We start from the raw sequence: 26862 nt of genomic DNA, 5'->3' as shown, positions 1-26862 counted from the left end.
ACGAAATGCACTTCTGATTAGGAATGCTCGATGGATTTTTTTTTTTTTAGCAGCAGCAGATATACTTTAAAGACAATAATCCTTTAAAAAGTACAACAAACAATAATCTTAGAGAAAAGATGTTTTGTACCAGATTTAGCCGTTGCGAGTTTCCATCTGTAGTCCCCAGGCAAGATCACAACATCATAATACTTATTACAAATATAACATTAGTATTAACCAATAAAATCCATCACCTGGTTTCCTATAATTCATACAGAATACTATACTATATAATATTATACAATGATGCAATGGACAGTTTAGATGGACTAATGCCGACACAGCTGGTTTTCCACGATGGGATTTTATCAGGTTTTAGGAAAAAGTCTTTCAATTTGCAGACAACTTCAGACTGGAAGTGGATTCCAGAGTTTGATGAGTTTTAGATTTATATGTTTGTGCAAGAGTGGAGGATCTTTTGTTGGATGGAGCAGTTTCTGAGTCCCGGAGCCGGATGTTCTGGCTGTTGGTTCTAAAGACCTGCAGGGGTGAAGTAACGTCGCCTGCTTGGACAAAGTGTCTCCTTCTGGTTTGTGTTGACATTTCTAATATCGACTCTGTTAATTCAAATGTTAAAAGTCTTTATTTATTGATGCTTTTAACAAGAACTGTGGACAGGAACTTTCCTTCTGTCTTCCAGTGGACAAGAAGTGTCCACATTGTGTCTCTGATTCCTCGGAGGGTTCAGACTGTGAACAGCAGTTCCATTTTAAGAAATTCAGATGTGTTTTTACGAGTGTTTTGATGGAATGAGGCGATTTTACTGCCGTCTATCGCCTGTGGTGCAGTTAACTTGGTGACTCGACCTTTAATTTGAACTGGTCGTCCTCGTACCGGTTCCCCAGTGGTCACCGGTCGCTGTCCGACATCTGGATCACATACGATTCCCTGAAGTCTAAAGATACATGGACGGAAATATAATTCTTTGATTACAATAAGTAGATCTGTCTTTTTTTTTTTTTTTTTTTGCATTGGCTGGAGCTTTTTGTTTGTATTTTATTCTCATTTCTGTGTCAGTTTGTTCCTTTTGTATTCTCATGATCTCTTCAGAACACCTGGGACGTGTTGAGTTTGGTGTTCAGTGGTTAAGATCATTTGAACTTGTGAAATAAAAACCTGGTTTCTGCTCAAATGTGGTGGAAAACCACAAGAAGGAATATCTGGGTTGGAGGTAATGAGTTTGTATGTAGGAATGGCTGCATATGAAAACCTCCACCCTGGAATAGACGTTCCCCCCCCCCCCCGGTCGCAGCGCAGGCTGGATGCTGCACCCGCAGACATGACAAGATGCTGAAAGAGCCAAGGGCAGATAAAGCTGTGCAGGAGGGAGCTGCTTCCATAAATCACCGCAGGCTGACCTTTGCAGTCAGTCTGCAGGACGGAGGCCGGAGGCTGCCGCCTTTCCTCCACCGTGTCGACAGGACCAGTTAGCTGAAGCTAACCTCCACCCTAAACTCACAGGAGAATCCCACTGGTTCATGGAGGCAAGACCAGTTTGATGGACTTCAAACTCATCTGCTGATAGTTCATGGTCTGAAGTCATGCTGAAGCGTAACGGGAAATTCCTTGTCGGGTAACAGAAATTAGCGTTACGATGTAGGACATCTTAAAATGTCTACAAAATGAATCGACTCGTCTCGCTGCAGGAAGAATATACAAGTAAACCTTTGGGGAAAAAGGTCAATGACCAGTTGGGTGAAATAACCACAAGTCTTTGTGCAGCAGGAGAAGGAAATGCGTTTTAAAAACACAGTCGGGCTCACTGACGGGTTAAAAAGTGAACGAGTCGATAATATTTCCAAGACGTATGTCGGCTTGTACTTCCTGGACAGTTTGTGACGGCGGTGGGATCAGGTGTCGTCGCCGACGTCACACAAAGGTCAAGCAGGAGACGGTGGTACATCGGGCCAAGTTCTCCATCTGCCTTTCCAACTTATAACTTTGTTGGTTTGCTTTAATTTCTGTATTTCTTCTCTGTCTCTCAGTGACGATCAGCTGCAGCGAGAAGAAAAGCAACGCCACAGAAGCTCTGCAGATGCTCTCGTCCAGCCGCCTCAGCCTCCGCAGTCTGGCCACCAAAGCCAAGGTGAAGAACTTTACCAGCTAAAGGAATGTAGATTACATCATCTGTGAAATCACCGCCGTCTTCCTATAAATGCCGTTTCTTCAGCATCAGCAAAACTTTCTCTTTCTCATTGAACTTGAACCCCTGAGAAATAATCTCCTCCTGCCCGTCTCAGTCTGCTTCCAGCCCCTCGCCTGCTGAGAGAAACGACCGCTTGGTTCTTTACATCAGTGTTTTTCAACCTTTATGAGCCAAGATACACTTTTTTGTTTGGAAAAATCTAGAGGCACACCACCACCCGAAAATGTTAAAATTTTAAACACTGTAGCCTCTATTAACAATATAAAGTCATTGTCATCAACAGGAATCAAATAAATACAGAAAAAAGTATTTTCCAATTTCTTTTTTTTAAAAGTGCCTCCCTCAGTGTGAAACCTGGATCTGATGGATGAAGAGCTGAGATCCTGGTTCACATTCTTCCTTTTCAAAAACTTCTCCATCACTGTCACTGACACAGTACTTTGATACAAGATGGTAGCAGGAGGTGGAGATGAACCACACTGACGTCTGTCACTTTACATTTCACCGGCAAAGTTCTGTGCTGCCCTCTAGTGGTGAAGAGTATTTATACATAATTACTCTGCAACACACTGTCGGCTGTGAGAGCAAATGATTTTTAGAAAAAAATTTTAAATTGGATAATTTCCCACGACTCACCTGACTAGATTTCATGGAAACACCAGTGTGCCGCGGCACAGTGGTTGAAAAACACTGCTTGACATCACGACCTCATTGTCGCTGCTCTCTTGTGTTCCAGCAAACGCACACCGACGTGGCCACTGGGCAGATCCACGGCGAGCTGCAGGACGGCGTCGACGCTCTGGAGCGACTCATCGCCCAGATTCAGGAGCTGAGCGCCGAGCGCCGGGGCCAGTCGCAGTGATCGCTCCCGTGGACACCCCCCACCCCCCCTCCCCCTCCCCCGTCAACGTCTTAACCCCCTGTAACTCTGATGGTTTTCTACTCGTCTTTCCATAAAGGAATGTAAACCCTGACTGGAGTTCTGTCTTGTTCACTCTGCAAAACATCGACACCCAAACATTCACCTCATCCAGATCTGAACCCGACTCCGGGTCTGAATCCGGCTCCGGCTCGGAACCCGCAGTCCCACCTTTTTCACACGTCGCATCCACTTTGTGTGCTGCCAGCCTGGAAACGCTGTTCTACACAGGAGGCTACGCTCTGATGCTCTGAGAGATCATTTCCTTGCGCACACACACACACACACACACACACACACACCCTCCCTTCCTGTTTCCTCACAGCGAGGATCCAACCATCTTCCTCAGCTGCAGGAAAACGACCTTGACGCTGCTCAGGCATTTTATCTCCCTTGTTGTTCCTCACATAATGGAGCCGGTGTTTTATTTGGCCGTTCTATCAGGTTTTGGTCTCGCGAGCCTCTTCCTCTGCTCCCAAGGTAAAAGTCTTATCAGCGGCCCGCCGATAAGGCTGGAAGGGACTTGTTTGAAGATAAGGCTACATGAAGCCATTTATGAAAGAGCTGTTCATGGATGATACGGCTCTTATCCCGGAGTGCCGTGACATTGAGTAACATGCAGCTCCTCCGGGTTCCATTCATACTCGCAGGTGAAGGTTTGAAGTCCTCCCTCTGCTCGGCCGTCACACCGGTGAGGCAGCGTTCAGTCCACAACGCAGCCATGGAGGACAAATGGCAGCAAATAATGAGAAGTTTCGGGGGGTTGGTCACTCATTCACTCATTCAGCGGCACATTCTATCACAGTCGCAGACTCGGAGTGCTGATGACTCGTCTCAGTAGCAGCAAACGTTCCCACATGCTGTTCTTAGAGAACTCCTCAGATCTAAACCCCTGGTACGACACTCAGAAGACTTCCTGTTGGACTGACGGAGGTTCAACTAGTCAAATGTTTCTTTAAAAAAATTCTTCTGAGCAACATCAGGCTTGTTTTGTCTCCAGTTATTGCTTCTTTTTTTTTGTCTGTTTTAAGTTCTCTTCACAGAAATTGCGTGCAACAGTAAGAATAAGTTTAATGTACCGGAAAATCATCAAAACTACGTTTTTAATCGTAGGCGACCTTGTAACAACCAGTAATGGTTTAATTTTTGCCTTTCTCAGTGTGATACAGCCCAGAACATGATTCTCTGCTGGCTTATTACATGATCCGGGTAACATTCAACAGTCAACGAGCATTTTTGCATCGAGGATACGAACTGTGTTCCGTCCTGTGCTGATCCGTCTGTGGAAGCCGACGGCTGTTCTTGGGTCTGTTGAACAGAGACGTCGTCCAGAGAGACTTCGACTCTCCACAAGGTGACGTAAATGTATTAAAACAAGAGATGTCGGTTAGCGAGGACAACTTCACCCGGTGGAAAGGAGCATTTCCTATCCCAAGCTTCTATTCCTTCCTAAAAATGGCACCTCAGAAGTGAACTTGAGAAAACGGTGAACATGTTATGTGAGAGTGGATTTTTACTGCCTTCTTCTGAGCCAGTGGATTAATTCGATTTTTAATGGGAATCTACAACAAGACTCCCCAAAGTTTTCCGTGTCGCTCCCAGCACGGCACGGAGGTCAAGGGGTCGAGATCGCTGAAGTGTATAAAGACCATGTATGTGTGTATTTCGGTACGGCTTCAGGTCACGGAAGGTTAATTCCGAACAATGAAATCCTTTGAAGCCTTTGGAGGAGAATCATTTGACCAGCTGGTTCTCATTCATTCAGATTCAGAAGGAAGATTCGGCTGTGACTCACCAGAGGAACTTGTTCCAGAAAGACGACGCGACAATGAAGGGAGCTTCTGGATTGAGCGAGATCAATATTGGGAGGATTTGACATAAATGGCGCAGAGGTTGAAGGCGAGGTCGTCTGATCAGGCTGATCTGAGGACGAGCAAACGGAGTCGGAGAGATTAAGGGGGACATAAGTGGAATGAGGCGGCCATGAATGATGAGCAGTGATGACATTCCAGAAGAAGGATGAGGAGGAGAGAGGAGTGGCTGACGTATGGGATGAGTGGGTGGAGGGAGGACGATGGGTGGAGGGGGGGGGGGGGGGGTGATGTATTGAGGAATCTATCAGAAGCATAAGTGGAAAGAATGGAGGAAGTTCGTGACGGTTGGAGGAGGAGTACGGGAGAAGTTTTAAATTGCTTAATGGGATGAAGATGAGATGAAATGGAGGATGGGGGGAGGGAGGGGGGGTGGGGGGATTAATGGAGGCGGCGAGGGAGGCTGGAATGATTGTAACAAGCAAAGGTAGGAGGAGGATGAGGGGATGAAATGAGGAAAGCTGGGAGGGATGAGAAGGAAGGGAAGATGCGTAGATGAAATAAGAAGCATTGAGGGGAGGAGAGGATGGAAGGATGAATGCATGTAATCAAAGGATAAGGGGGGGGCGGGCGCGGGGGAGGGGGGGGCGTTAATACATGAGGGGAATAAAGGATCGGAAAATGAACCAAGAAAATTAGTGACGGTTATCAAAGGAACGACATGGAAAATGAAGGACTGAATGGCAGCGTGAAGAAAGATGAACGAGAGACAGAATGGACAGATGTGGACAGATGTGGACGGTGGAAGGAGACGATCCAGCTGCTCCCGGAGTCTGAGGACAGTCCATTAAAGATGGTGGTATATAATTTTTTTTTTTAAATTTTGATGTTGGTATGAATGCAGAGTGCTTGTTTGTGGTTTATGTCTTGAATAAAACACCCCCCCCCCCCCTCCACACCCCCCCACCACCACCACCTGAGCCCCAGTGGTGGATTAATAGATGGATGAACGAGTGCAGCCGACTGGAATCAACAGATTTGAGACGCCTCCTACCCAGATGACTGATCGTTTCAGCCTTTGGCCACCAAAGCTGAACAAACGCTTTCCCACCGTTCAGGAGGATCACAGGCAACGGCTTTTAAACAGCGCGGTGACGCCGCGGCGTGGTTTCAACCCGGGGGGGGTCGCTCGGTGGGTCGGTGGGTCCAGCAGGGCAATGAGTCACAAAAGAAGAGCTTGACGAAGGAGCAAAGCGGTGCGGCGCGACGTCAGACCACCGGGTCTCCACGATCAACCCAACTGAACCCCGCGGAGGTGGTTTGGAGGGAAGCCGAGGGAAACGCAAGGGGAAAGCAGCCGGCCAACGTTTGGCGTTCGTGGGAAATCTCACACGCTGGAAAGAAAGAAGAAAACTGGAGGAGATGAAGTCATGAGGAAGGGTGGGGGGGATGAAGGCTCAGCAGGACCTTAACGTTCAAACATTGTGCTGCTTTCCCGAGGAATCAAAATGTGCAATTTAGGACTTATTCAGGTTTTAGATGTTTGTTTCAAGCCAGGATTTGATCTTGGTGAGTCACTTTGTGAAAGTAGAGGAGGGTTGCCTCATGCCTGAAAGAAAATATAAGGGCCACCTCACTTATTTCTGTGTGGAACCATTTTTTTTTTAACTATCTGACTTGAACCTGAGTTTCAGTATTTCAGTATTTGCATATTATTTGCAAACAATCGTATCATATGATTTTACTGCATATGATACGAATACACTGAAAACAAATTATTTAGCAATGTGTTTTGTTTTGTTTTTTGCAAAAATACCAAAATTAACTGAATTAAATATAAACCTTCGTGGAATAAAAAAATACATATTTCTTTAACAGAACTCCGTTCTGGCTTAAATTACAACAGCATGAATAAAAATTAACTTAGAAACTGTATGAAACAAAGGCGCAGACATAATAACAGTAGATCATCTTTTCTGGTCCTTTTCATTCAAAATATCAACTGGAAGTTTTGATACGAAGACTATTTATTTCAAATTAAATTAAATTAAATTAAATTAAATTAAATTAAATTAAATTAAATTAAATTTTACAGAGCTTTAAAAAGGCCAACTTCAGGATTTAAAAATGTTAAATAAAATTGAGGGATTGGTATGAAATGCCAGCAGTGGTCGACAGGGGGTGCTGTTTCTCGGCCCTCGTGGATTCATGGGAAACTTTACTTGCAGTTACACCAACTGACCACTCAAAGGACAGGAGCAGCAGAGAGCACTCTCGAGGCTGATCTGCAATTTCCCCAAGGAAACCCCACATTTTGAATTTTAAATGACTTTCTAGCAGCTCCTCGCTGCGGGGACCGATTTACCCCGGAGGGATTTAATGCACGTTGTGAACTTTGACGTGTATTTCTGGGTCCGGACTGGACCTGTGACGGAAACACGGAATTGAATAAGATCAGAAACACGTGACGTTTAATTGCAGGTTTGTTCGCAGCTTCTAAAGCTTTAGATTGAACCAGTGAATCATAATTACCATTAAAAGAAATCCTGCAGCTCTTCAGAACCCCAGTGAGTGTTTCTACCGGTGGCTCTGGAACAGACTGGGATTCTGGGGTGACTGAAACGTTGCGGGTTCGATTCCCCATCTGGGGAGTGTCCTTGAGCAAGGCACTGACCAGCCAAACTGCCCATATTGGATGGATGAAGTTCCTCACGTGACAGATGCTGGTTCAAGAAATAAAAACCGTGACCTTCATATTTACTGTGACATTTTTTTATTTTTTTTTAAGTGTGTGTGTGTGTGTGTGTGTGTGTGTGTGTGTGTGTGTGTGTGTGTGCGTGTGGTCGATCTACTGCCCCCCCCCACCCCGGGGGGTGAGGCGGCGGCGGGCTCCGGTCCGGGTGTCCTGGCCCCGGTGGGCCCCCGGAAAGCGAGTGTGGCCGGTGTGGCTCCCCCTCCTGACGTCACGTCTGGAGGCCGGCTGCTGGCTCTCGGCTCTCGGCTCTCGGCTCTCGGCTCTCCGCTCTCCGCTCCTCTCGGTTCACCTCCAAGAGAGAAACTTCCAGGAGAAAGTCTCCCGGTTCTCCGTCCCGCTGCTCCCAGTGCCGCCGCGTCCGGAGCCGCTCGGGCGGACACTGACCCCCCGACACCCCGGGGAGAGAGAGAGAGAGAGAGAGCAGGGGGGGTTCCAGCCTCCAGGTTCCACCGGCCGGTCCGCCGCAGTCCGAGTCGCCGTTGCAGGAATATGTTGAGGAGTTTGTTTGTTTGTTTTGGGTTTTTGTTTTTGTTTTCCAACTCCTGGAGGAAGTGTGAGCGGTAGAGCCCAGAGCGGTTGAAGGGTACCCCCCCACACCCCTCCACCCCCCCCAGAGCTCCGGACATGCTGCACGGTAGACGTCCGGACATGGTTCGGATCAAGTTCCGCGTCATACTTTCTTTCGGTTTGCTTCTGTGCGCGGTCCCGGTCCCGGTCCCGGTCCGCGCGTCCGCCGAGCGGCAGAGCCGCGGCGGCTTCAGGAGGCTCTATGTGCTGCAGCCCGGGCCGGGGCCCGGGTCCGGCCCGGGGGGCCCCGGGTCCTCCGGAGCGGACGCTCCCCTGCGCCTCAGCTCCATCACGTCCCGCCACGGCCCCGCGGGGCAGCCGCACACCTTCAGCCTGGAGCTGGCGGCCACCGGGGGCGGCCCCGTGCGGACCCGCAGGATGGGGAACCGGGCGGCCGCCGCGGCCCCGCAGGAGCAGATCATGAAGCTGTCCGGGTAAGACGCTCCAGAAACCACTCTCCTCCTCCTCACGGCTTCTGTTAGACTTTTACTTCAAAATGTCCAAAAATACTTCACTCTCATGGGGACTTGTTCTATTTAACAGGCACTCTTTGCTCCATCATGCCATTTAAAGTTTGTGTGTTATTTATAAGAATGAAACATCTGGCAGGAGACCTCCACTGCTGCAATTCTGTGTTTCAGAAGTTGAGCATTAAGATAAGATAAGATAAGATAAGATAAGATAAGATAAGATAAGCCTTTATTGATCTCACAATGGAGAAATGTAAATGAGAAATTACAGTAAAAAGTAATAATAAAAAGAATAAAAAGGACTAAGATAAAAATCACAACTATAATAAAGTATAATAAGTTCGAAGCAAAGTATACAGTAAGATGAAATACAAGGAAATTAAACTATGATGGGGGGGGGGGGGGGCAAGTGTAGAATAAAAGTACAATAAACATACTATAGTAAAAAAGAATACCAGTGTTGGCAGTGCAGGTTCAGTCCTAATTAGTAAGATATTACGTTTTAATTTATATAAACAGTAGTTGTGGGTGTGACGATGTTACACTGTGTAGTTTGCATGTTGCACAGGTGGTTCCCTCCTACAGTGTGTGTGTGTGTGTGTGTGTGTGTGTGTGTGTCTCTGTCTCTCTCTCTCTCTCTCTGTCTCTCTCTCTCTCTCTCTCTCTCTCTCTCTCTCTCTAAGTGAAGTTGACTGTTCATCCCAGGTCTTGTTTGCTGTCAGGCTGTACAGGTCAAACCCCTCTGACCTCTGACCTCTGACCTCTGACCTCCTCCTCTCCCACCAAGCGGCTCTTTGTCTTCACTCCCTCCTGGTCGTTGCGTTCGGTCGTCAGGTGTCGTCGCTCTGAAGAGCTGGAGCCGCTTCACTGATCCACAATTCTCAAATCGCGATCGTGATCATATTGTCTTCATAATATAAAACCTGTTAAAATTATTATTATTATTATTATTATTATAACAGCCGGTGAAAATATTCTCTATATTTTTCAATATCACGCATTGAAATCAGCTTCAACTTCCTGCAGAACATCAGTTCCAGTCTGATGTCAAGTAATTATAAAGAAAGATATAATGTGATAATTGAAAAATACCTGCACATAAATTTTTTATTTAATTTCCTCCTCTGAAAAGTGAAATTTGCCCTTTAAAAAAGAAAAAAAGTGTTCACCAAAAATCCCCCCCCCCCCCGCTATTTTTTTTCAACACTAACAAAGAAATCCATCACCGAGAAACATAAACAGAAGTGGTGTTGTAATCTGTTCTGGTGGAGTTCTTCCAGAAACAGGAAGTCAAGCCGAGCAGCACATCAGAAAATATGTAACCATGGAGACAAATCCAGCTCAGTAAAATCCCCCAAAATAAAAAAAAAGGTAACAACCACTAAACACCTTTAAACTTGGATGAGTTTCTAAGATATGGAGGCAAAAACAAAGCCCCGTTGCAAAATGCCGGCATTTTTACAAATTTTTTTACGTTTAAATTTTTGGACTTTTGGAATAAAAGACACGTTGAAAACTGCACTTAAAGGAAATATCTTGTACTTCAGATCTCCACATCTTCACACTAGTGGTGTTTTGAGACACGCATGGATTTGAGGTTTGGGGTGTTTGATGGTTGGGAAGTCTGACAGATTCTGACGATTTTGAACATTTTATTGACGTCAAAACGGTAGATTTCTTTCTTTATTAATTTTTTTAACCTTCATGTCTCGCAAATGGAAGAAAATGTTGACGGATGTGCTGCAGTGAGTCTCAGTTTCTCTATTTTAGCTGCAGGTGATTCAGGCTGTTCTGCAGTGTGAGCTGGACAGGTGTCTTCATTAACTCTTCCTCCTCCTCCTCCTCCTCCTCCTCCTCCTCCTCCTCCTCCTCTTCTTACTTTCCTGCTTGTTTGATGGTGGAGAAGTTGCTCCTTTTCTCCTCGTCCTCGCTGCTTCGCCCTCTAATCAGCAGCAGCAGGTGGAGGAAGTGGAGTTTGAAGTCTTGAACTCGTGTTCACGTTTCCACAGAAGGAAATAAAAAAAGAGGTCGCAGCTTTAAAACTCGGACAGATTCTTAATGGATCGATGTCTCAACCCATAACCGAGCAGGTGCCCCACGAGGACAGGTGTCCTCTCTTCGGAGGGACCGGTCACGAGGACACGTTGTAGGATCAGTTGGTATTGAACGAAGCAAACGTCCAGTAGGTTATGGTTATTTAAAAGCAAAAAACTTCACCAAAACAAAAATGTATACAGTATTTCTCCCCATGTCCTGGAAGCTTGCTGATGGTGCAGTACCACTGGTAGCCATAGGGGGCAGTGTGGAGACGTTTTCCTCAATATCAACATAGGTGCTTCTTCTTGACGTCGCCTTCATAATTATTTTTTGACTTCTTCTTATTTTAAAAAACAAAACATCCTTTCCAGTATTCTGGTTAAGAAAAGCCTGTTTCAGAGAATAATAATATCATTTTGACATTTTCATCAGTTATCGTACTTTTTTTGCTTAATCAAATGAAGGTAGCAACTAAAAAATCGTGAAAAATATAAAAACTGCAGCCAATAATTTAACAGTAGCTAAATTATAAAATCAATTCATGAAAAGAGAATATTCTGTTGCCGTCAGCTTGTCAAAAATAGGACGTCGTCGTCGTCGTATTCATTCAGAGACAACAACACAGACAACATCTCGTCCAGTTTACAGGAAAGAAGCAGATTCTCTGCCTGGTTTGGATCAAGATTCTTTAACAGGAGGATTCACTCACATGTCTGGACTTTTTAACGTCACACCAAGACGTGTAAACAAAACACAGGCCGGTGTATAATTCTGTGAAATCTGCTGAACGCAATGTTGGATCGCCGCGCTCAGACTTTTATCTGCCAGCGATTCAACAACGGCCTGTCGAGTGTCAAACAGGAATTCTCCCATCGTTCGCACTCGTCAGAATGAAGTGTGAAGATGAAGAAGACTCCGAGGTGCCCTGACCGTCGCGCTCTGACACGTAAACTAGTCGTCGGCGCTCCCGTCAGAACTTCACCGCAGAATTCCCAGCAGGGAATCTTAACTTAAAAGTGATTCAGGAAGTTTCTCAGAGCAGCTTTGTTGAGTCGACAGAAACTTTTCTCTTAGCGAGGAGGTGTGGTCGCAGTCTGCTGAGAGCTGTGATTGGCTGTTAGAGGAAGGATGGAAGGGAAAACATTTATTTAATCTATACACATCTTCAAAATGATTGAGCTCACCTTGATTATTATATCGATTTGGTTATTGTTTTGGTTTTAACCACTGGTATTGGATATTAATGGTGGACGCAGCCGTCGCCAATTCCTGTGATTTTTGAATCACAAAATCGTAAAATTCGAGGAATTCTCTGATTTTTTTTTTTTAAACATGACATCACAAATGTTTTGTGAATCTGTTTACCATCACTTAGGATTTTCTTTTTTTATTATTGTTTTTTTTTAATAAAACTGAAATTTCATCGGTGGCCAAATAATTTTGACCTGAACTGTACCTCACTAAATTCTTGAATACAGAAATTAAGTGGTGAGCGAAAGTTAAACGTTACGACGAATCCAAAGCTGTTATTATAGCCGTTTTAAAATAATTGTTCCTTGGTGGAATCGCCCCCCCGTTTCCCAATCCCAGTCGTTTTCACCAGTTCAGGATTGTCAACAATTAACTTTTGTTGTTGGCACTTCACAGAGTAGGAGGTTGTTAGTATTCAAGTAACCTGAGTTGAATGTCCTTCCATTGAAAACGCATTAAGTATTGAGTTACCGGTGGATGTCGCTTCCCGTGGAAAGCTTTAACATTAAATTTTTAAAAAATCACCGTCTTCCCACCAGAGACTCCATATCAAACCGCTGCTCCGCCGAATCGCAGCGTCTAGAACTGCATTAAAGTCTCGAAAGCCCCGGCTGGGAGCCGGTGGAGCCCGACGAGGGTTGTGCTCCAGGAATCCGATAACGACGGAGGAACGTTCAGATAAAGGCGAGACGTGTCTCAACCGCTCGAACACTGCAGGTGTTAAAGACTTCAAATAAAACCTGACGGCGCCCGTTTGTAACCTCGGATTCACGGGGAAACCTGAGAACTCCCTTTTGGCAAACTTTGGGTTCTAAATGTGGCGTCATGTCAGACCGACAGAAATGACGTTATTTCTACAAAATGGATAATTTCACTTTTTGTTTCTTCTCTTTTGCTCCTTTCTATGTTACTTATACAAACTATTTCCTTTCTCTTCCGTTTCCTCCATAAACATAACCAAGTCACACTTAGTATTTCATATACAAGCACACACACATTATGTAAATAGTATTTGAGGTAGCACTTATTTGTATTACTTTTGTATATAGAATGTATTGTTCATTTCCACACATCTTGGACTTTCTTTAGGACTTTCTTTATTGTCATTGCAGTACATCACACAGTGAGGAACTGGCAACGAAATGTCGTTGCTTAGCAACCAGTAAAAAAAGGCATTAAAAAAGTATTTAAATATATTTAAAAAGTAGTGCAAACAGTCAAACAGTTAAAATAAGGTGCATTTGAACGATAAATAAAAGAGCAGGATGAGAAATGGGATAGATCTTTGGGATTGTTGACTGTTTTGTATTATTTATCTGCACTATCTTAAATACAGTTAAAAAAAATAATAAATAAATAAAATAAAATGACTCTATAACTAGTAATGAGGTTTGTAGATACTCCAGTTTACTATATCTGAAACAATCCCACATCGGGAGTATTGTCAGTATTACTGATTGCAGAAGCTTCAGTATAGAAAGAAAATCTAAATAGAGTAGCTATTGTCACGATATCCTCAGAAATGTATTTACTAAAAGCCACATTTATTATGTTTGTCTTTTTAACTGTGTGCTAAAGAAAAGAGAATTTAAAAAAATTGAAAAAAGAAAAATTACGTAAAAAAACAAACAAACTTTATTTTCTTAAGCCGTGTGAAGAGACTGAAGTCGACGTGTGATTCAAGTAGAAAACTGTCAGTCGTCTCGGCCGCAGGCGACGTGACGGTCCGGTTGTTTGTCCAGGAGAAAGACTTCATGAGTCGGCCCGGGTTCTGCTCTGCAGCCCGTCAAGTGAGCCTCTTTAACTCACCTTGTTTGTTGTTTTTTTGTCCGCAGGGTGAATGTTTGCGGCGCCCAGTGCTGTCATGGATGGAGTAAAGCTCAAGGATCGCAGCGCTGCACCAAGCGTAAGTCTTTCCACCTCCACATGCAGGTACTTCTAACCTGCACGGGCCTCGCGTCATTCGGTCCCCGTCAACGACGTTTAGACCTGATTTTTTTCATGAATATTCCCTCATTCTGAGGCCGTCGAAGCGCCGCGATCGCAGACGGCGAAACATTTTTGATCCTATTAACAATCGCAGCCACGCGGATCGATTTGCTTTCAACGCTGCTCGTTTTATTTCATCCACAAAAGCCAGACGTGTAGGATTTGGTGAAATCTGGTGTAACATTTGCCGATTGAAACCAAGTTAATGCTCTTATTGTGTCAAACAAACTCTGAACAAGTGGTGAGGAAGTGCTGGTGAAGCCCCATGAAGCGGTTTTTAATCACAGCCTGATTCTCTGTTGGCTCGACTCTCCTCCGGTATAATATTCACCTGCCGTCCAGAAACTAGACACACTTTGTGAAATTGTTTGACTCAGAAGTCAGCTGTCATTCACATGCAAGCAATATCAGATTATTCAACTGGAATCGTCGTTATTCTGCTCATCACACTTGATTTTTTTTTTTACATTAACGAGCTCTTCGGCGCCTGTTCTGAGACCCGTCGTGACGCCATGATGCCGCTGCCGCCATGGCTGGATGTTTTTAGTTTGGCGTCTCTATCCCGGCGACCAAAAAGCCTCTTTTCGTGTCTAAACCGACCTTCTTCCAGTTCTTTACTCGTGGGACTTTGTTTCTGTCCCGATTACTAATGCTTTGAGCTCAAATTCAAACCTCTTTTAGTCGTCTCCTTTTAAAAAGATATCAAGAAAAAAAAAAGACGTGAATTATACCATTTTGTCGTTATACCACCTTATCTGTCTGACTGATGTGTAAACTCTGTGTAATACTGTCTTCAAGTGTGAAATGTGTGTTTGTATAGTGTCACAGCTGGTTTCTGCTCTCGTTGGTCACACATGACTATTACACCTTTTCAAATCAGTTGCTTCAACTGTTTACTGACCAGATGTTGATGATTTATTTCAATTTGTGCACGAAGCAAAATACAAAGTGGATTATTGTGACTAAATAGAATAAGAAAAACAGACAAACAAGACAAAGAACAAACAAGTACATTGAAGAATGAAGAATAAGTAAATGAATAAATGGCAGGCGGTGCTACGAAAGTTCCTAATTTCAGTCCCGTCGACACCGAGAGACAAATAATGTTTGGGTTCGGGAGCGAAGCCACTCTGACGATTCAACTCAAGAACCGAAGGGACGTGACGGAACCGCCGACGTTTCTGCTTCGCCGCAGTTTCGGGGACTTCGAGTCTGATTTCCGTGAGGCTTCTCTCATGTCTGCAAATCCGCTGATAAATCCTGTGATCGCTGTTAGTTTGTGTGCTTGAGTTAAAGCCGTGCAGCACGTGTTCCATGAAAGAGGCCCACTGTCTGCATGTTTTCACTTTTTTCTTTTTTCTTTTTTCTTTTTTCTTTTTTCTTTTTTCTTCTCAATCGCTGGCTGCTGGTTCTTGAGGGGACTGTTATTATAGCGTTCATCATGTCTCCCGAGTGAGAGAGAAACAGGTTTGAAATGGATTATACCTCTTGGCCCAGAACCATCTGCCAGATCTTATTCTTACCCCGGGCTCGTGCAACTTGTTTTTTTTTTTTTTTTAAGGAGTAAACAGATTTTCTCAAGGTTAAGATCATTGCATTGTGCGGGGAAAGTGTGGCTGTGTTTAATAGATCTTACAACATCCCGCGCTGCTCTCACCTTTAAATTATACTGTCAGCTAGGATTAGGGTCCTAATCTCTTTAATCTCTTTTGCTTTACGTCCCATAAAAGCGCTGCGTCGGGACTGGGACTGCGTGACCCTAGTGACCGTCATTAACTGACAGGTGCGATGCAATTCGATTAAAAACAGTCTCGACCGCCTCGTCTGTATCGTCTCCCAGCGCCGCTAGCCAAACGACGCGCGTGAAAACAGATCTGCTTCTAATGTTGTGTGGAACAAAGGACAATCGCTCAAAGAGGCTCTTATCTTGCAGCTCGAGGAGACAGATGTGAGATCGCAGGTAGATATGAGAGTCTCAGTAAAACATCCACCGCCTCCCTACTGCCGCTCGCTGCAGGTGATAAACTTTGAGTTTCCAAAAAAAACCCAAAACTATCTATGAATCACTCTGAGTGGAGAAATGCCTTGAAGGGAAGGGGGTTTCCCTTAATGTGGCCAAAGGCATTCGATTGACTTGCAATGAAGACTGAAATGTCCGACGTGTCGAGAGGAATTTGAACATTCGTGGCTGTGGCGGCGTCTTGTTGTTTTACACAACAGCTGATTCTGGGAGTTTGAAATGTGTGAAGTTGAGGAGTTGAGGTGGAGATGATGTGTGACCGTGGCTCCTGTTACTCTCATGCTTTTTGCTGCTTGTTTACAACCGAGCGACGCCGGAAGAATGACCCGGTTTGGTCTTGACTTTGGTCGCGGGGCTGTTCAATCGCCACGCAAAGTCGCTATTTGACTCTTTAACTCTTCGCACACACTTTGCTTTTGACGCTGAAGGATAAACCTGGAAGTCGGAGAGTTTCATTGCGTCCGGCGTTTGAACCAACAACTTCTGTAACAGGCAAAAAAAGAACCAACATCTACAGCATTTGGCCATCTGTTTGTGGTATACCTACATTTTGCAGCAAAAGTCAAACTTGTAACCCCGTGTTATTAATGGCTGTCAGTCAGGAATGTTCCCTGTGTTCTTTCCTGACCCCAGTAAAGCAGAAAAAAAAAAAGAAGAAGCAGAAAGGACCACAGATGTATGTAGGACATGGACTTGTTGATGCTGAGCAGTGTGTCTCTGTTTGCCTCTTTTCTTTGGCAGTCACAGCTGACAACATGTGATTCGCTGATACAGAACTCCTCTGATTCGGGGGACAAACGATCAGGAGACATTCCGATCGCTCCTCCAGACTGCTGCGGGAAGCCAAACGTTGGTGGATTGTTGAGTCGCTGGGCAGAATGCTGCTTTTGTTAAATAAGTCAAGACGTCAGCGCGCCACGGTTATCTCGGGAGAAAATAGCTCTGAAGCTTCGCGGAATTGTTCCGTCTTCTTTCCTGGAAGTTGGGAACCGAAGCATTGAGGGGCGAACGCTAGCTGTCCACTGCAGCACGCTAGACAACAGGTATGGATTCACATGAAAACCCTCCAGAAGCAGTGGTCCGGCGGCCCTGGAGGTCTGCTGACGGCTAGAAACACCATCATGAAGCTGGAGGTCACACCAACTCCCACCAACATAACAAAACCCTTTTTGAATCAAAGCAGCCGGCAGTGGAACGGGACTTTTCTTGGGTTTCTCATGCGCCAACCTGGAACCTGAACCTGGAAAAATCTTTGAAAGTGGCTTCCAGAATTCGATAGGTCTGAAAACGTCCGCGTCGTGTCTTCACGGTTACTGTTGCCATGCCGACAAAGATCGCGACTGACAAATTCTACTTCTACGTTGCTCCACGGTGATGATTTTTCCTGGCTTGTGCATCTGGAATTGCCATTGTTTGTGTTTTGATGTGTGAGAATAGAATAGAATAGAATCTGGACTCTCTCACCCCAACGTCAATTTTCAGTTTCTGTTCCTAGAAGGTTTTCATGTGCAGACTGTAGTTTGTATTTCAGACCACTAGTTGGTGCTGTGTTCCTCACAATGCAACCAGACACAGAGAGCAGCACGGAGTAAAACCTCAACGTCCATCGTCATTATCGGCCCAACCAGTGTAGTAACGGTACTCTTTGTTGGCGCCGTTGAACTCAAGAAGAAGAGGAGCACAAAGCCTGGAGTCAAGTCGTAACGCCGCGACAGGAACGGGAGCGTTTGGAAAACACTTCCAGACATTTGAAACGCAGCCGACGTGTAAAGGAACGGCCGACAAAAGGTTTACGTTTTCCCAACGCTTTGGACTTCAGATGGAGAAGCACGGCAGGAACTGACAGGCTCGAGTTTCTCGCCGAGTGGCCGTATCCAAAATGTAGCGGTAAACATATCAGGAGCCCATCCAGGTCCAGGTCCAGGTCCAGGTCCAGGTCCAGGTCCAGGTCCAGGTCCAACAAGGCTGATCAAAGCATTCTGAAACCGATCAGCGTCTCCTGACATGAAGCTCATAAAAATCCAGTCCCGTCGTCGGCTGCGGCTCGTGTTTCGTTCACCTCCGGCTCATCTGGAGGAGCCTAATCCGACAAGTCCCCGTTAATAATCTGAGCCGAGTCGCTGAGCTCCTCAAGGTGCGATGCCAATGACAATATTTCAAAACTTCCATCGACTGGACGTTAACCTCTTTGTGCTTTTAGATTTGATCTAACGAATTCTTTCACCTTCGTACAGATGTAATACTGATTCATTTCTTGATTTGTATATTATTTCTCCTTCAAAGTTTTAGATGACATCTTTTATTTTTTTCCAAGTTCTCACATTTTAAACACTGGAATATATGTTTTTGTACAACAGGGTTTTCTGGTACCAATAGGTACTTTTAATGGAAGGCAAAAGTCATTCCAAGTGTCTTGAATGACTTTTACCTTCAATATTTTTGACTTTCAATTTTAATTTTATACTTTCAGCTTTGTGTGTTATGTGCCTCACATGCAGCCTGGATTGATCTCAGTTTGGCCAGACAGGTAGGATGATTTTCCACTGGATCAGTGCAAAAAGAAGAACAAAGTGCCTTCGGGGGGAAAAAAAGTTCACATTTTCTGAAACTGAAATGTGCTTTAATAAGGTTGCAGTCTAAAGTTGTGTTGGCCACGCCGATTCTCTTCACAGTAATGCTGACATCATTTCCAATGTAGACTTTAGCCCTTGTAATGTCTTCAGCCGTACTCGACCCTCCTTTTGGCCGGCGGGGCCAAATTAAGTTTAACGGGACTCGTCAGACAGAGTTCGAAATTCCGGGTTTTATTCCCCAAAAAATATATCGGTCAACAGGCAAGAGCCAGAAAGCAGAGGATTTGACAAAATACAGTCCAAGAAACGAGCTGGAATCGAAACCGGGGGTCAAAAAAAATACACAGGGAGTCGTGTTAGGAGTGAGCGGGGCGACGTCCACACGCTTCACCACTCGGGTTCTGGACGCAGCTCACAGCCGACGGGACTCCAGTGGATACGATTAAGGAGGGAAGCTGCAATCAGGACACCGAGGGACACAAGTGAATCCAGAATTAGTAATGATGTCAACCACAGAGGACGAGCACTAATTGAATAACAATTCAAGCCGGGGGAGTCCTGGCTGTGTCCGCGTGGCTCCGGAGCTGCAGGATATTAGACGAGTATTACGCTCTGGAGAGGAGTGGGAGGCATTTTAGTTGATGATGGTCATGTGTTTGAGCTTTGGGATTTGTTCTTCCACCACCACCACCAGCAGCAGCAGCAGCTGCAGCAGCAGCAGCAGCAGCTGCAGCAGCAGCTGCAGCAGCAGCAGCAGCAGCGTTTCTCCACGAGGGAGTTTTTGGTGACTTTATTGTTTTTTACTGACTTTCTTTCATGGTGGTTGTGTTTCTCGCCTGTGGCTCCAGGGTTCCATGCAATGAAGTGACATGAAGAGCAGTTTTCAACACAACCTTGAGCAGGAAGGCTCCACCCGATTGGCCAAATGCACCAGTGGGTGTAATCGATTACACTTCAGTCAGTCATTTGCAATAGTGAGAATTTCTATGTGGGATATTGACTTTAAAATTTTTTTGTTCTTTCACCAAACAAAGTTCATCCAATTTTTTAAAATAATTTTTGTATGTTGATGGCGATGAAGGCGATTTTTTATAGTTTTCCAACACTTGTCTAACTCAAGATAAAACTTTATTTCTGTGTCAAGTAGATGTTCAGTGTTTTGGTGACGATGTTCCAGGTGGGATTTGTCAGGTTTGTCATTTTGATTTAGTCCCCCAATCCAGAAAACATGGATTTGAGCTGAACTGCTCAATGGATGGATGGATGGATGGATGGATGGATGGATGGATGGATGGATGGATGGATTAGAGGACATGTTTTGCTAATATCATGCACCACCTTCTGCCACTAGCTTTAGCACTTTAGCACTTGAACTGCAGCGAGGTGAAGCATGCAGGACACTAACGTGTGCCAAGGCTTTATCGAAGGACATTTATTCACTTCAAGACTTTAAAATTAATAAAAAGATAGAGCATTGTGTCCAGTTACGCAATAAAACCTCTCAAAATTACATAAAACTCAGCCAAACCATGCATTATTTCACAATTTCTTGTTATAACATCATCCAAATGGACTCTTAACGGCCCCTTTAAAAATTCACTCGACATTATTGACAACTACTGTGGGACATTAACAAAGTACATAGAAAATGAGTTAAAAGACACACTTGGTATACGTTGCACTGACTAATTGTTGTTTTGCAATCTTGCCTTTACAATAAATACTTCAAAAAGTAACACCCATGTCAATGTCAATAACTATGTGATATTTTGGAAGAAATCATATAGAGGAATATGGTCACTTTACCAAATAAATGAGATTGTGTTAATATATTTGCTCCCATTTTCTGTTCTAATAATTCATACAACACATATATATATCTGTACAACAGGTCAGCAGATCAGCTGAATCAAATGTTTGATTGGATAACATTTTGTTTAGCGAGAAGAAAACTAGAAAATCAAAGTGTTCATCGCTTCAGCCACGAGGTCACATCTTTAAAATCTGTCCTCCACCGTCAACTATGTTTTCGAGATTAACACATAAGAAGCAATCAACAAGCAGGCAACTCTGGAAAAAACCCAAACAAAAACATTCTTTTGATCATATCAGTTGGTATATTTCTTTTCTACGCCCTTAATCATGTTTGTCCAAAAGCACTCAAAGTGTATGAGGACCTGGGATTCGGCACATCATCACTAAATAATGTCATTACTTTGTGAACAATCTCTCTGGATCTGCAAAATGTCATATCCTAACGTGTACAAAGGACAAAGGCCTTCCTTTAAGCAGCGCAAGTTAGTTTTTTTCCCCAATGCCTTTTCCTTCTTATACTTGCCAGACAAGGCGAGGAACATTGCAACAAGAACACACCAGATGAAAAAACCCCCAAAAATCTGTTAAATTCTAAAGCTGAATAGAAGTAAGAGGCGGAAGTAAAATCGAGGTGACAGTACAATAGATCGTACACATCATGTTTGCGTCTCACCTCCATGCGGGCGGGTGAGGAGAAACCCCGGTGGTTTGGAGCTCGTCGGCCATCGCGGCTCATTAAGTCCCTCCGTCAGCTCTGACAGGCGGAGGGCCGTGTGCTGAAGGCAGGTGTCACACAAGTTAACGGAAGGGGTGGGGGGGGGGTCAAGTCGATTAAAATGTGACAGGCTCTTGGTATTGTGCTGGGACTCTGCGCACGCTCACCCCACTTAACCAGCGCGGCAGATATGGGCTCTCTGAATTAGTCCTCCACAATGGAAAGGCTCCCTGCCGGCGGCGGCTGGTTTTCTCCAGCTTTGGCGACGCTCTTTGTCACAAGCGGAGGCTAATTCCCCCCCCCCAAGATAAGATTTGTGCGCTGGCGTCCTCCGTCGAGCGATAATTTCTTTTCCTTCGTTGAGGAGAAAGGGCACAGGCTGCTTTTGCTCAGAAATGCAAAGAATGCACAGCTGTGCCAGAAAACCAGGAAGCTATGAGTCCCCCCCTTTATAAAAAATTAAAATAACCCTCAAAAATATATAATGTTCAACATCCAAATAACTTGGAAAGCATTGTAAGGTCGACACATGAATGTTTTGAAGAGAGTAAATACTGACGCTTGTATTTGTGTTGGCTGGAATTGGCTACAGAACCTCTTGATCTGCTGTTACAGGTGGATGGATGGATGGATGGATGGATGGATGGATGGATGGATGGATGGATGGATGGAAGACAAGTTATGTGCAGAGGAATTTAAGTGTTTATGGATTTCCCGGTCAGAAGTTTTGAGTATCTGTAGATCCAGATACTTTTGTCATCTGATTACATAGATTTATTTATTTATTTATTTATTTTGCATGTTGACATTATACGACTCTGGTAAGACAGAGTCTGAATTATAATCCTGAAATGGATCCAAAAGCTTTAAAAGAAAAAATAAATAAATAAATGGCAAAACCTTGTTGGCTCAGTGTCGCAGCCTTTTCATTTGTTGCTTTAATAAACCCTTCATACTCCACTGGTCTTAACTTTCTACATTTATCAAAGTTTTGAAACACATTGCAGATCCTGCATGTGGCAATGAGGGGAGTTACATGATCGTTGCTGCAGAAACGAGCTTATAGCAGCTGCAATTATTTAAAAAAATTATTAAAAAAGCTGATCAGCTCCATTAGCAGATCGCTGTTCAATTAAAAAAAGTTAATCACACGACTTTCTCAGCAGAAAACAAGAGGGAGGGATATGTGCTGAAGAAGCAGAGATACACAAACGTCACAATATAATGTTTGCTTACTGTGTATTGTTTCCCCGAAACACAGTAGAAAGTTCTCTTTGTTTTCAGTTGATTAAGGCTAATGCTTAGTGACTTAAAGACTTCTACTTTTACCTCTCAATTCTAATTTCACTGCACCAGGGTAAACCTTAAACTCGTCCTCCATTACAGCGAGTGACACGTTTTATTTAGCCGTTTCATAAAATCAAGTATTTCGGGTATTTTTTTTGTGTGTGAATGTATTTTTACCATAAATCTAGTTAACATATCAAATATGTATAGGTTATAATACTATCATGTTACCAGTCTCATCCAATGGATATAAAATTAGCGTGTACATGACCTCGGTTTGACAGTCGCTTGTAAAGTTTGTTGGCGGACTCGCTGGCTGTCGGGGTTCAGCAGTCTTTGCACATAGTTATTGGCCTCGCGCCCACAACGGCGACGAGACATTGATCAATGCTCGCCAATCAGCAAAAATTGTCCTTTGAGGGACTTCGATTGCCAATTTTCCACAAGTACGCCACAGCAAGTCAAATTAAAGTCAGCGGCGTGACGAACCAGGATGTTTATTCACAGAGGTTTAGCCAGGGGAGGGAGGGAGAGAGGGCGAGAGAGGGCGAGAGAGAGAGAGAGAGAGAGAGAGAGAGAGAGAGAGAGAGAGAGAGAGAGAGAGAGAGAGAGAGAGAGAGAGAGAGAGAGAGAGATAAGAGCACCGCTCACCCAGAGGACTGTCTCGTCAGAGTTAATCTGAACTCCGAGGCCTCGCGGTGACTCGGATGATATGGAATTCAACACCTCGTCTATATCCATGTCACATCTCTCCACTGCTTCTGGATTCAGTGAGCATCAGCGCCGGCCACATGCGAGCCCAAACGGGCCGTCGCTCATAAAGTGGGAGCAATTTTCCCTCCAGCCCCGGCGTTACATTTTTAAAGACCTGAGTCGAGGCAATGGCACAAAGAAAATCATTATGCCTCACAGTCACTTGCCACCTTGGATTCACACAAAACACACACACACACACACACACACACAGTATTTGTAACTCTTGCGGACCCGGGAAGGGGTGTGGCGGGGGCTCCCCGGGCTCCCCGGGCTCCGGGCCCGCCACAGTTTGATCAAACGGGGCAAGGGCATCAGCGTGACTGATCTATTTCCTGTCCCCGGCTAACAAGTAAATTACCAACACTTACTCCATCACTCTTGTCACAGAATGGAGCGCTTGTGTAGCTGACCACAGTGAGTGGCTGAGAGAGAGAGAGAGAGAGAGAGAGAGAGAGAGAGATTTTTTTTTTGGGGGGGGGGGTTTCGTGGAACAGATGGCAGCCTCAGCGCCGGGCCAGGACGGGTGGGGTGGTTGGGGTTTAAAAAACTATTTATGTTAGTCAGAAAAGAAAGCAAAAAAAAAAAAGGTTTCACCCAATGAAAACACACCGTGGGCTCGTTTCACAACGCTAACGTAAGTCCGCTCTGGGGGGGAAGAACAGCAGTGATGTCAGCTCATGCTCTGAGGTAATCACTTCGTGGAAGATGGGTGTAACGCAACTGATATTAGATGTTGAAAGTACGGACATGCTGTGGGTACTGTTGAAATATATATATATTGTGCTGGAAATATCTCTACCGGTACTGCCCGGTACTGCCCGGTACTGCTCGGTACAGCCCGGTACTGCCCAGTACTGCCCAGTACTGTCCCAGGAGATTTGACAGTAACAAGATTCTTTGTTCGGTCCACCTTGTTCGCAGGATCCCCATTTGCCTTCAGAACTGCTTCAGTTCTCGGTATCATACGTTCATCAAACGGGCTGGACACTTCACCTGGACATTTTCAGCCATGTTGACATTGATGAAGCCGCACGGTCCCTGCAGATTTGTGACAAGGTGACAACGAAGTCCTCGTCAAGTTCAAGAAATCAGCGTGAGACTTACTGTCGTGTGCTTTACTGCCACTCAAATGATTCCACGAGTGTTTCCCTGCCGGCCGCTCTGCTCGCTGGCTGCAAAACGTGGAATGGATTTCCCGATCGGAGGCGGGTGTCAATGAGACGCGGAGCGATGAGTCAGGTTCGTGCTGGAAACACTGCTGATTGTGCTGCCTTGCTGAAGAATTTCCCCAGAGATTAATAAAGCGATTCTGAGGTTTTATTGGTATAACAACTTTATTATGATATAATGACGTCACTCAGATCCCCCTCCCCCCCCCCACTATCCAATTTCAACAAAAATAGTTTTCCATTTTTGACCTTACACTAACCTCAAGTGGCCTTTAGAGAGAACACATTCATACATTCGTACATTTCATACTTCTTGCCTGTAGAGAGGCAAACCTGCAGCCTTTTTATATCATTTTAGACGAACGGTGATGTGGTCACACACCCAGCGCTCATCAGAGATTTGATCGTTCCTAATTAATAGCTGTCATTATGTTTATTGCCTCCAGTCACGTGAAGGATTAAATCCCTGGAGTCCAATGAATATCTGCAGCAGGATCTTATTCCTTCATATGCAATGCAGATCAGTACATGGCATCCCTGTGGCAGTTAATATCAGTCTTCACTGGTCCTCCAATAAGAACCACATGCGTCTGTCTACTTCATTGCCGACAATAGAGTCGTCACACAGGAACAGTGAAGAGCTCCAGTGGTCATTCAGATCTTCCGACCATATGCATTTACGTCTATATCCCGATTAACAGACACTAAAGTTCTTAAATTGAAGGAACATGAATAAGAGATCGGTTTATTGCCTTGGAAGGTGTGGGTTCCATTCCTTCTTCAACACATCCAAAAGCATCTTCCATGGGTTGTGTCAGCGTGGAGGAAGTTACCCTGGCTTGAATCCGCATCAGCTGGAGGCCAATAGGTATAATATACGCCTTGGACTGGAGACGACCAGAAAGTTTTCCACCAGTTGAACCAGTGCTCTCTCTCCGGTTCACGGTTTTCCCTCTTCTGAACAGTCAGTGCTTGTCAGTGCCAATTGGGTTTTCCAAATGGACTTTAGCAAAATGTCAGACTTGGGTCTGTTTCCGCTCAGTTTTTAGGTCTTCCTCTTTCTTTCACATCCAACAGAACTGCGAGACCAAACTGGGTTGTTCATTAGCTACTGGAGAAGGTGTGTATATAGCAGGTCGTCCCTCAGGTGGATTGTCGCAGGTTCGATTCCCTATCCGTCCACTCGTCCAGGTTTCCTTGAGCAACAGAACTGAGGCAGCCGCCTCCATTGGGGTGTGAATGGGTGAACATGATCAACAGCTTAAAGCAGCTCAAGTGGTGGAAAAACACTATCTGACCGAAATCTTTACCATTTTCCATAATAAACTGAGGATCAAACTTGATTATGAAGAGAAATTGCACCAACTTCTTTATTCGGGTTGGTCCAGTGTTTTGTTCCACCTGTGAGGTTCAATCAGCACACGGTGATTCGAGGGTGGATTTTTGTTTTTTTTTGTCCACCTGGTTGTTTCAGGGTATTTCAGTCGACTGAAGGATTCCAGAGGTGTGTCAAACGCGAGTGTTTATCAGTGCCTCTGCAAATGGTTATGCTCAATGAAACCCTCTGCTGTGGAAGAAGAAAAACAATGTAAATAACCCAGCAAGCTTGTGGTCGTAGGCTTTCATTGAGTTACACAGGTGGTGTCAGAGTCATGAGTCAAGCTGCACCTCATCCATCACACGTGGAGCAGAGAAGCACAGAGGGGACCAGAGCTCTCTTTTTAATAACCGTTTAGAAATGTGGACATTTTTTTTTCCATGCCAGCAGAAGTCTTTGGGCAGCCGTTACGTTTCCCCCCCTTCGTTTATCATCTTCACAAATCTTGACGCCACTAATTAGCTTAACAAGCTTAGTGAGGAGGCGACTCGCCCTCAGGGTGGACGGAGAGTCTGACACACACACACACACACACACACACACACACACACACACACACACACACACACGTTGACGACAGTGTCTGCTTATGCTCCCAAGATTGGATCCATCTTGCAGTAGAGAAAAATCTATTCATTATATGGATCATTGGACAAGCGAGGTATTAGATGTTTGGTCCTTTTACATTTGGATCGTCTGGGACTCGGTTCACAGATGCTGCATTGGGGGGCGCCGTCGCCCAAAACAAACACTGACCGGACAGGAAGTAAAGAAGAAACACGGCTCACTGATTGGTCTGGACCGAAAGCGGAAGTCCTGCCGCTTTGGTCCGTGGCGGCTTGGCTAATTAGCTGAAGGCTAACAAGTAGCCGCAATCGACCGCGATATATAGTCTGACCAGATATCAATGACATCTACTGCTTCCTCACTACCCCATGTCTGCCCACGAGATATCTTCCAACTTTTTCTCTTGTATGCTTCTTCTGATCTGTTTTGTTTGTTTACTACCCAGAATGCATTGCTCTCAAGAGTTCCGCTTAGTTAGATTCGCTTCCAGCCTCGAGGATTCCCAAATGAAACGGCCTGTCCCTGTCGCTCCATGAAGAGAACTCCGGTTCGGATACAAATGTTTACTGTTTACTATTATATACGAATTTGGACA

At 44.8% G+C, this 26862-nt stretch overlaps 2 protein-coding genes across 2 annotated transcripts in view; both read left to right on the top strand.

Moving 5' to 3' along the window:
* ttc27 (tetratricopeptide repeat domain 27) overlaps nucleotides 1–3130 on the top strand; it is a 65040-nt gene extending 61910 nt beyond the window's left edge. The window contains exons 19-20 of the mRNA XM_080507489.1: nucleotides 2028–2128; nucleotides 2925–3130. Coding sequence (XP_080363615.1) covers nucleotides 2028–2128; nucleotides 2925–3050 — 227 coding nt within the window. The 3' untranslated portion in view covers nucleotides 3051–3130. The remainder of the gene's footprint in view (nucleotides 1–2027; nucleotides 2129–2924) is intronic.
* A 4658-nt stretch (nucleotides 3131–7788) lies between these two features.
* The window catches only part of ltbp1 (latent transforming growth factor beta binding protein 1), a 96290-nt gene continuing 77216 nt past the window's right edge, over nucleotides 7789–26862 (top strand). Inside the window, 2 exon segments of the mRNA XM_080507483.1 lie at nucleotides 7789–8674; nucleotides 13834–13904. Of these exon segments, the coding sequence (XP_080363609.1) occupies nucleotides 8298–8674; nucleotides 13834–13904 (448 nt within the window). The 5' untranslated portion in view covers nucleotides 7789–8297.

Source organism: Blennius ocellaris, assembly GCF_963422515.1.
Source record: "Blennius ocellaris genome assembly, chromosome: 13".
NCBI classification, from domain to species: Eukaryota; Metazoa; Chordata; class Actinopteri; order Blenniiformes; family Blenniidae; genus Blennius; species Blennius ocellaris.
The sequence above is the reverse complement of the archived record's forward strand: the minus strand, read 5'-3'. Positions and strand labels throughout refer to the sequence as shown.